General features: G+C 39.5%; 1 protein-coding gene across 1 annotated transcript in view; it reads right to left on the reverse strand.

Annotated features, from left to right (window-relative positions):
• The window catches only part of LOC106874369 (DNA damage-regulated autophagy modulator protein 2), a gene marked incomplete at its 5' end in the record, with an annotated part of 53703 nt that overhangs the window by 40637 nt on the left and 1673 nt on the right, over positions 1 to 11393 (reverse strand). The window contains one exon of the mRNA XM_014922083.2: positions 2613 to 2666. Coding sequence (XP_014777569.1) covers positions 2613 to 2666 — 54 coding nt within the window. The remainder of the gene's footprint in view (positions 1 to 2612; positions 2667 to 11393) is intronic.

Below are 11393 nucleotides of genomic sequence, written 5' to 3' on the forward strand. Positions count from 1 at the left end.
ACATGGGAGCCGATGTGTCTACCGTCCGTCCATGATGATAGATAGATAGATAGATAGATAGATAGATAGATAGATAGATAGATAGATAGATAGATAGAGAAAGAGAGAGGGAAAGAGAGAGAGAGAGAAAGATGTGTATATACAGATACATTGTTCAACATGTCCATAGTTTTCGTTTTGAATACTTAGATGGGATTTTAGTGAGATTTGGTTGATATTTCTAGCAGGTCCAATGATGAGGTTTCGTTGGCTGGAGAAATACACGAAACACACAAGCTTACACACATATGCATACACGCTAACATATACACACATGCATTCACGCAAACACACACACACACACACACACACACATATGCACACACACGCACTCATATATTGTTTTAAACATAACTAGATGGGTGTATGTGTGTGTAAGTGTATGTAGATATATAAACACATACACCGACGTGTGCATGTATGCGTGCGCGATCGTGTGTGTTTACATTTTAGTTCTGTAGCCAAAATGAAACGTGCAGATATATAGAATACACATGAAGTCTAAAAATATAGTCCTCCACAGAACCTGTTTATAATATCAGCATCTTTATACGGGCATCCATTGAAGTTTGGAATTCTTTTCAGTATGTACTTAGCTACACATGCACACATCTACGCACAGACACAGATACACATGTGTATGCATATACGAGAGAGCAGTGCATGCCAGCAAAGTGACGATGTAAGTATGTATGAATGTATGTGAGGGGTGTTTTGTGTATGGGGCGGTGAAATGTTGGTGCTGATTCCGCCCACTTGCCTATCTGGAATTATGATGGCTCTTGACAAACCACGTCCATCATAGGAGTGGAGTGTGGAACATTTCTGCCGTGCCCAAACTGTTTGCTAACGTGTCACGCCTTTTCGGCGCACCTTTTAAAGTGTACCATATGTGTATGTGTACGCGCATGTAGTGTGTAATTAATGTATGTATGTATGTATGTATGTATGTATGTATGTATGTATGTATGTATGTATGTATGTATGTACGTATGTATGTATGTACATCTGAACTCTGCCAGATCAGATTGGAGCCTGGTGCAGCCTTCTGGCTTGCCAGTCCTCAGTCAAATCATCCAACCCATGCTAGCATGGAAAGCGGACGTTAAACGACGATGATGATGATGATGTATGTATTATTTATGTACGCATGTGTATAACGACATATTTCAGATTTCAATTTAGCTGGTAGAATTCAATTTAAAAATGGTCATGTTTCTAGATAGAAAAATATGGTGACCCTAATGGAAAGAGGTACAGATTCATTGTTACATTGACATGCACTGAATGTGTTTCTTGACAGTCACACAAAACTATAACATATCATTAAGTGGGAAAAACGTAGAAAAGGCTGAAAATTCCAACAAAAGGCCTTTTTCATGCAGTCATATCAGCATGCTATAGGTGGCATTCATGTTGCAGGTGTGTTGCATACGAAGTACAACTTGTCAGAGAACATGTAGTAGAAGTTTTTGATGCACTAACAATGGTTTCAGCACTTTTATATATTTTTTTTTTCAAGAGATAGTTTTAGTTGTAAGCGTTAAATACAATCTGTTCTCAGTTTTATTTCTTTATACAATTCCACTTCATGATAAATGATATTGTAGACCTTATTCCCTATAACATTAAGGGTGGAACGCTTGGGTAATTTCGAAATAACTTTTGATGTCAGAAGATCTGCATATTAGTCAAAATATCAGGATACCTGGGTAAGAATAGTTCTTGTTTCCTCCAACCCACGATATTGTTATTTATCTCTAGATGCGTTCTGAATGGGAAGACCTATACTCAAAAATATTCCAGCCACGACATCTTATTTTTTTTACAGACATTTTTATCTACGACTACAATATACGACATATTCTGTGTTTCAAGCAGTGCAGTATACTTTGAGGGAGATATAACGAGACCGTATTGAAAATCAGGAAGAATATTTGAAAGTTATATAATTCTAGAGAAGGACGCAAGGGAAAAGCTTTTATTTTCATTTTAGCATTTAGAATTCGCCAAGAGAAGGGATGATGTTCCTCATCTTTGTTTAGGAGAAGAAAATACTTTTAAACTCTGAATAATTACTGACTCTCTATAAATGAGACTTACAATGGACTACTGCTCTCACATCAGGTACGGTGTTGCACACACACACACACACACACACACCCTACACTGCATCCAACAGAAGTCTATCTGACTGGTTGGCAAGGAATCACTTACCGCTACCCTTAAATATCTACTTCACAACGACTTTTCTACTGTAACAGAAACGGTCTCAGCTCCCTTCCTCTGACAAATTCGTTCCTTATATTGTATCCCTCCACACTCAAGTCCCTATAGGAACTTCGTTCAGTCCTTGCTAGCAGGAACGTCAGTTCTATTAAAATAAATTCTTTCTCACTTACGTTGCCCCAGCAGTCATCGATATTAAAATGTACAAACCGAACTCCCAACTACATTAGTCTCCAATCGTAATGGTATTGGAGGCTTGCGTATATCAGAAACACAGATTCTCTTATCCGACTAATCACAAAATAATGATAATAGATTAAATTAACAAAGATAATCAGACTCACCTGATGTAAGGAAACGCTGGATCGACATGTTTGAAGGCTACAGCTATGGCGTACCTGTAAAATAACGAGAAAGGTAACGCTATTTCAGCACTAATTAATAAAAAAAATGAATAATATCAATGAAAATCGCTTGTTAAGCTATCAAAAGACCAATAACTTTGAAAGCCACAATTTATCAAGTGAATAACAGTTAGTTTGTATTCTGCAACTTGCCTGAGATGATCTTATAGCTTTCATATATAACTCACAAATGATAAAGAGTCCATCTAGATGTAAGTTTTCGCAGTTTAAATTAAAAGTTATCCTTGAATGAGAAGACGTATAGTGAAAGAGGTTCCGGCCTGCAATTCTCTTATTTTTGTATATTAGAATTACATTGTCTAGTGCATCATTTATTTAAGTCAGTATGACGTAATTTGAAGGAGACTTGGTTGCAATTTCGAGTTTTGTGGAATTTAGTAGACGGAAGCTGTGTCAAAGCCCGTGGTGGTTGTGGTGTGGGGGGACCCTTCTTGTTAAGAGGCGGACTCAATCTATTACAAGGTTTAACTCTTCCTCTTTCCCCAACCCTGGCGCATTTAGCAGGGTCTATTCTGTTGCAAGCATTCGCGCGAGCTCTCCTGTCTGAGGATAATTTCCTCCCACGTCTTATAGAATGTCTACAAAGGATCATAAGTGCTGCCCTGCCTTCTTTGAATAAGTCATTGAAAATCTTGAGGGTCTGGAATATTTTTTAAGAAAATTATTTCGGTTACAGATATAATACGAACCACCATCGAATCGTTTAGCTCATGCTTCACAACTGGTTTTTGTCCCACGCTTCGCTTCGATTGTTTAAAAATACGTGCGCCCCATCATCAACAAAGTATATTCAAAAGAAGTGAAATTGAAATTTTATTGCAAATTTCATTCACTTGTTACTTACTTACGCCCCATTTAAAGTAACTCACGCTCCACCGGTGGGACGTGCGCTCTGTCTTGAGAGACACTGGTCTAGCTGAACCCTCTGCTTCTAAAATGCCTGCCTTCAGTCTCCAGAGTCCTATTTCCATAATTTCACCTATAATTAGATTTTATGAATGTGTGCATACGTATACATGAACACAGATATGTATGCACGTGCCAGTGATGTGAGTGTGTGTGTGCAAGATTACTGATATATCCATAGGCGTAAGCACAACAGATATTATACACACATGCGTATGAATACAATGTATACGTGACATAGAGAGAGAGAAAGAGAGAGAGAGAGAGAGAGAGAGGGAGCATGATAGTATAGTAAAAAGAAACATGAGCCTACGGGAGTATGGAGAGGCAAGTACTGACTCCTCCATTCCACTTCTCCCCGCATATTCAGAACTCTCTTGTTCTATCTCCACCACCTCGAATCCACGTTCCAGCTACACTCAGAACCACCGACATTGGCGCACTAACATATCCCGTCCACCCACCCCCACCCGACTGAGTATCTGATGCAAAAGGTCATGTTTGTGCGAGCGGCTAATGACAAGCAGTGCATGATTAAGTATTTTACCCCCCGTGTAACAGTAGACCGAAATTCTACAGAGAAAAGGATATGAGTTGTCTGAAATGCCAGGCCTTCAATGGCATCCTATTAATAAAATAAAAATAATGATGATGATAATAATAATGATGATGATGATGATGATGATCATGATGATGATGATGATGATGATGATGATGATGTGATGATGATGCAGGAATAAATAACGATTTCTTTTTTAACCACAAGGGTTTACATTAAGAAAACATTAAGGGCGGTACAGGACAAAATAAAGAATGTGTGTGTGTATGTGTGTTGTTGTGAGGGTTATAAATGCTGCACAATTGTCAACGGCCTCTCTTCAAAAACTGCTTACATTTCCACTCTGTTTGGTTTAGTTAGGATGATAGTTGTGATGTTACCCGAAATAAAGTGTTATTGATACAGCTCGTTTTCGGTGCAAACGTCCAGCGTATCCTAAAAATTTATTGTATTACTATGATTAGAATAGAATCGATAAGGTTTTGCAAAGGACTAGCAGTAGAAAGAAAAAAGAGTAGAGGGCAGGCTAGTCAAAAAGTTAGACGAGGCTTTTAGAAAAGGCATCGCGACCGACGTGCTCGCAACGAGATTGGCACTCGACCAATTCTTCAATGCAGAACACGAAAGCTGCGTTGTCAGAGCTGAGGCACGAGCACTTAGACACGAAGAGAAAGCCGTTCAATAGGCCCGAGTGTCAGAGGCACGGTGTGGCAATAAATCCACGATCCGATCTTCGCTGGATCACGATGAGCAAATGATAACTGATCTGATAACTGAGCTTTACGCTTACATGCCAGACTTGTTCGGCGACCCCTGAGCAAATGTTTACTGCAACTGGCAACAGAGTAGGAGAATTTCCAAGTTCTGTGAGCCGAGGAGCGGTGGCGTTCCTGAGAAAAGACCCGAACAAGGGGGATTGTATTGACAACTTTAGGCTCATAACTCTACTGGATGCAGAGTTCAAAGTTTTGGTCAAGGTTTTAGCTACGAGGTTGGTGCTTGTCGTCGGGGATCTGGTTGGAGAGGTACAGACATGAGCCATCAAGAAAACATCCATCCACGACAACCTCCACCTCATGCGATGCACCATTGAAAAAGTGGCTAAAGAACCTGGCACGGGTGGAGCCCTGGTCAATTTAGATCAGTCTAAAGCTTTTGATAGGGTTGACCATCTATACCTGACGGGGGTGATCAAGGCAGCTAGTTTCGGGCCTGTATTCAGGGGCTGGATCGCTGCAATGCACAGCGACATCTGTTCAGTGGTTATAGTGAACGGTCACCTCTCAGAGCCGTTCAACATCATGCGCTCGGTCCAGCAAGATTGCCTCTTCTCGTCTATCTTGTATGTACTGACTCTTGAGCCACTACTACACAAACTGAAGGTGTTGAGAGGCATCCTGTGTGACCTAGGTTGTGGGCAATGCGTGTTGTCATATGCCGACGGCGTCAATGTAGTGGTGTTGGATCATAAACGCATAGAAATGATCGGCACCGCTCTCAGGGACTACGAAGCGGTTTCAGGAGCGACGATTAACCAAGAAAAATCAATGGGTTTGCGACACGGCACCTGGAGAAGCAAGTCCATGCCGTCCAACTGTTGGGCGCTGGACGGATGGACCGGTTAAACTGCTCGGGCTCTGGTTCGGTTTGGACCTCCAGATGGACAAAAACTGGGACGAGGTAACAAGTAGGGTGACTAATCTCACCCAGAAATGGGCCGAGAGAAAGCTATCCCTGAAAGGTCGGGCAGATGTGGCTAACGCATATATCGCGTCTGTCATCTACTATCGCTTGACCGTCGTGCCTTGTCCTGGCCACCATCTGATTACGCTGGAGCGTATACTTTTCCGCTTCTTGTGGAAGGGACACATCTCGATAGTCAGGGGGTCTATCTGCTGTCAACACCCGCTGAGTAGTGGCCTGGACATGCCGTGGCTGGTGATGCGCAGACATGCGCTGATGTTACGATATCTCCAGTGCTTCCTTGACGGTGAACAGGTGTGGTCACCGTTCGCCAGACACATATTTCCGCAGCTAGTTTCTTTAACGGAGCTGCAGTCCTAGATAAAACAAAGACCGAGGGAGAGCATTTGGAAAGTGGAATGTCTACAACTGCTCACAGCCCTCGTCCACTCGAACAGTGCAATAGATGGAACGTCCACTTTAACTTTTTATAGAGGATTAGTGGAGGAAAAGTGCGACGAAGATCTTGGGGAGACCTTGGACGTCGAAGATCAGATAGCCGCTCTTTTCTGGAGAACATTCGGCCCAGGACTGATGGATAATTTCCAAAAATCTCTGGCCTGGCAGTGCTACCGAGAGCTTTGCTTATTCGAGATAAACTTTACAGGCACGGTAGTGCCGTCAGTCGAGCATGTCCGAGATACATGCAAGACAATGAGATGGTCATGTACGCACTCGTCCAAACCAGGATTAATAATCATAAACGAAGATTCTAGTAACACTGATGGAGCGTCTACCTGGTCTCTAGACCTGCCAGAAATATCAACTAAAAATCTCTCTCGAATTACACACTATTACCTCAAAGAAAAAGTAGGACGAGCCACTGGATAACGCAGCCCAAGGTGCATTATTCGTGAAAACATGACGAGGTAGGGTAATCAGGGGCTGAAATGCCTTCGATCATGGGTCTGCTCAATCAAGGTTAATCACCACCACCATCATCATCATCATCATCATCATCATCATCATCATCATCATCATCATCATCATCGTCATCATCATCCATCGTTGTCGTAGCGATCAGTGATTGTAAATAGGGCAGCGCTATAAACGATAGTAAGATTAGCTACGACTTTCAACCCTTGAACTGACAACAGCAGCTGTTGCTGTTGATGACGACGACGACGACGACGATGATGATGATGATAAGAAAAAGGAGGAAGAGACGAAGAGGACGAGAATGTTAGCACTGAGCAGACTTATGATCAAAAGCACCCCGTTCATGACCACCTCATGTCATTTCATATTCTATGTACCCAGGACATTTAACTAGAAAATAAGCAATGATAGAAGGAAAGTTGGTAGCGTTTTTTGACAAAAGATCAAGCAATCGACAAGTGGCTCCCTCATTGGTTTGTCATGATACAAATGGGCATATCATTGCCAAAATAGCAGACTTACAATACTAATTAGTTTTAGGATTTTGACATTGAGAAAATGAAAAGAATTTCCTGAAAGATATATGTTATGAGCTTGAACCCTTATTAGGGGTTGCTTTAGCCTTCGTTAATGAAATAAAATAAATCGCTCTAATACGTTAATGTACAGTTCTCATCAACAGAAGCAATTTCTCTTCGGGAATTGGTTTTCTATTCGTTTCTTTCAAGTAAGAGCAAAAATCATACTATATTATTTTAGAGAAAGTTATTACATACACACACGCAGACACGCACGCACACACACACACATACATACATACTTGCATACATACAACGTACGTACATACATACATACATGCACATTGCTTTCACATGAATAGCAACACAAGTCAAAGACGTTTCATCGAGCGAGAATGGATCACTCAGCAAAAGACGTTCGCTACTAGACGTTACTAATCACTAATCTGGCATACACTGATTTCTTTTGAGTAAACACAAAGCTCACATTTGTAAGGAAAAGGAACAGTAGATTGTCATTCATTACCTTATATTAAAAGGCAAAAATCAATCTTGATCAGATTTGAACACAGAAACTAGGAAATTGAAACTAAATATTCAAAGACGTTTATCTTAATCCAGTGCTGTAACATTTCTGACAACTAACTACTGTCAATATGAATAATTATATAAACCAGAGAACACTACCAGTCATTTAACCCGGCAGTTTAGTGTTTCAATCAATCATCTTTAAACGTACCAGTTAATGACGCTAAGCCCTTCATCAATAAGATTAGAGACTTGAAACATTTTCAACTTTGGAATGGAAACTGAATCACTGACTCGGCTCGGTGAGACCCTACTTCATATTCTGTTTTTGCTGACCATTACACTATTCTAGGTTGAGGAAAAGAAAAAAGAAAAAAAAAACGTCTCTCAAAATCATTTCTGAGAAAAGAATAAAACAATGCATAATTTGCAGAGAATCAAATTGTCTTCTTTTATAACGAAAGCGATTTGATTGAAGTAGTCTCTTTTGTTTTTATTTAACATGATTTTCAGTTAGTTGGTGCAGATTGTAATTATAGAAAAATCCTTGATGTTAGTATCACAATATATGCGGTTCCATAAAAATGTACAATTACAGTACAATCAAATTTTGCCATCCGTATAATAAACATGACTGCTAAATACGTCCATTAGCAGATAATTGCTTTCAATTAAATATAACTAGCACAAATAGAAGTTTCATGGTAAAATGAAACAATATTCCCGTTTGCTAACAACCAATAAAAGATTCCATCACAAATTTGTGGTATTCCTATTATTTTTCGATTCAATATTCGTTTAGCCAAGAATCCTTGAAATAAATTTTCATTTTATTCCTGTATTCATATCGAATTTACTGACACTTATGAAACTGATTGGCAGAGAGTGCAATACGAGTGCTTTTGTCATGGCCTAAGTTCATATCGAGTGCAGGGATGGCCAAGCAGTTAGGAAGCTTGATTCATAACTACGTGGATTCGGGCGCGATCCCGTTGCGCGGCATCTTAGACAAGAGTCTTTTATCATAGCCTCGATGGGATGAAAACTGCTTGTAAACACACCAAAGGAATCGTTCCTGTTCTTGGATGGTAAGCTTAATCTATCACTTGGCCTTTGGATGTCCTTAGCGTTCGAACAGATTTCCAGTCTGAGGATATCTTCTTCCTACCAGATTCCAGAGGCTCTGCAAATTCATAAGGTGCTCACCTTCTATTCTGATTAAATCTGTTTTGATTTTTTTTCAAGATATGACATAAGTACTTAAAGAAAGCATGTGACTTTGTAAGTACTTAGTTAACTTACGCCAAACGTGCTAAACAAGTCAGAACAGAGATGTAAGCTATGAACAGAAAGCAGTGCTGGTGAAGGAATACGAATACGAATCATTGATGACCACATGGAATGATTTAACGGGAGTGCTCTGATCAAAAGAAATATATTAACACGTAAATTTGTGTCACAAATGTTTGGTTTGGTACAATGGGCCTTGAGATAGCCTCTTGCATTGGTGTGTTGCATATACGTTTGCTGTCATGATCACACAGGTCATATTGAAGTGTTTTAACCAAGTAATTAGGTCATGAAACATGTGTTATCATCTGATACTACTTGGGTAGTAGAAAACTGCTGATTTGGATTAGTTTTCGATGAATTTATGTATAAGACCCAGTGTGATCTAGCACTTGAGTGATCCATCAACATCCAACAATTTCTATTATTTGTTTCTTACAATTGTTTTTTTATCTAAATCCAACGATTGTGAACCATCAATATGTAATCGATATGAATGTACTTGCTGAACCGATGAAAGAAAGTAGCACAATTCATGAGTAAAGATAACCAAATGGGTGCAGGCATGGCTGTGTGGTTAAGAAGCTCGCTTCGTTATTGCACGGCTCGGGTTCAATTTCACTACTAGGCAATTTGGGCAAATCGTACAATACTCATGGGGTGATCAAAGTCTTGTGAGCAAAGATTTCGTAAGCGGGAACTGTGGAAACTCGCCAGAGGATCTGTCTCCACTCATGGGTCTTAGGATTAACCCATAACCTAGTTTAAAATCTCTACTGGGTCCTTGTGTACACTTAATAGAGCCCACTCTGTGTTAAACTTTCAGTCTAAATCCCTGATCTAAAAGTAACTTCTTCCTTTCATTTCACCTCTAAGTCAAAGGCCCTTAGAGCTGACTTCGGCGCTTACTCCTCTGAATAAGTCATAAAAATGTGTGCGCGCAAGTATGTCTGTGTATGTATGAGTATATGTGTGTGTGTGAGAGCTTGGTGGTCCTTATCAACTGGTTGTATTGCTTAAGTTTCCTTCTTAACACCTCAGTTTACATAAACATGTTCAAGCTTGTTTCATGAAGTCAATTTATTGCGAGCATGCACCATTTGACATCATTGTTTCCTCACCTCATTTCCACCTGTGCTTGATGTTCACGTTTTATTCATGAATACAGAATTACACTCGTACTTCGTTAGACAGGCTGTCTCACACAGAGACACAGATACATACGTATTTCCCAAATTCATATAAACGCATCAAATCTAGCAATTTATTTATTTATTTATATAGTTATTTATTTATTTGTTTATCTTCACTTCAAACTTTTATCTGTATGTATCTTCCATATGTATTTCTTTAGCTTGACCTTGTAGACTAACAATATCTGCATCGATATTATTTATCGACATCTAAACAAACATACAGACACACGCACACATGCATGCATACAAATACGGATAGACTTATGTGTGTGTGTTTGTAAATACATACACACACATACATACATATACAAACGTACATACATATAAATACGCGCACACATTAAGACGAAGACATAAACCTATATTATGTAGCTATTCGATATATATATATATATATATATATATATATATATATATATATATATATATATATATATATATATATATATATATATATATGAATACAGACACACACATGTGTGTGTGAGAATAAGTTACAAATAATGGTCATTTCATATAATTCCCTTATTAGAGCAAATTTGGCTTACAGCTGATTCCGGTAGTCATTATAGGTACATTACTGATAGGTTTATTGACAGTTTATCTGTTGGTAAACCATAAAAATGGCGAAATATCAGTATGTATCCCTCTTGAATTCGATTCGATTCGTAATGAGGCGAATTGTCATGTCTGTCTATGATTTTGAGTTGTTTCAACATCCGGCGTTAACAGGAGTTGTTCCCAAGCGCCATATCGCAGCGAATCCGGCGAACAAACAAAACACATACATCGGGTATGTGCGATCGATAAGGTTTACACCACTAGTGCTGCTTTTACTTTGTTATTGACTATATATATATATAGGCGCAGGAGTGGCTGTGTGGTAAGTAGCTGAGTGGTAAGTAGCTTGCTTACCAACCACATGGTTCCGGGTTCAGTCTCACTGCGTGGCACCTTGGGCAAGTGTCATCTACTATAGTCTGGGGCCAACCAAAGCCATGTGAGTGGATTTGGTAGACGGAAACTGAAAGAAGCCCGTCGTATATATGTATATGTATATATAAATGTATGTGTGTGTTTG

The sequence above is a fragment of the Octopus bimaculoides genome, chromosome 5, assembly GCF_001194135.2.
Source record: "Octopus bimaculoides isolate UCB-OBI-ISO-001 chromosome 5, ASM119413v2, whole genome shotgun sequence".
Classification (NCBI taxonomy): Eukaryota; Metazoa; Mollusca; class Cephalopoda; order Octopoda; family Octopodidae; genus Octopus; species Octopus bimaculoides.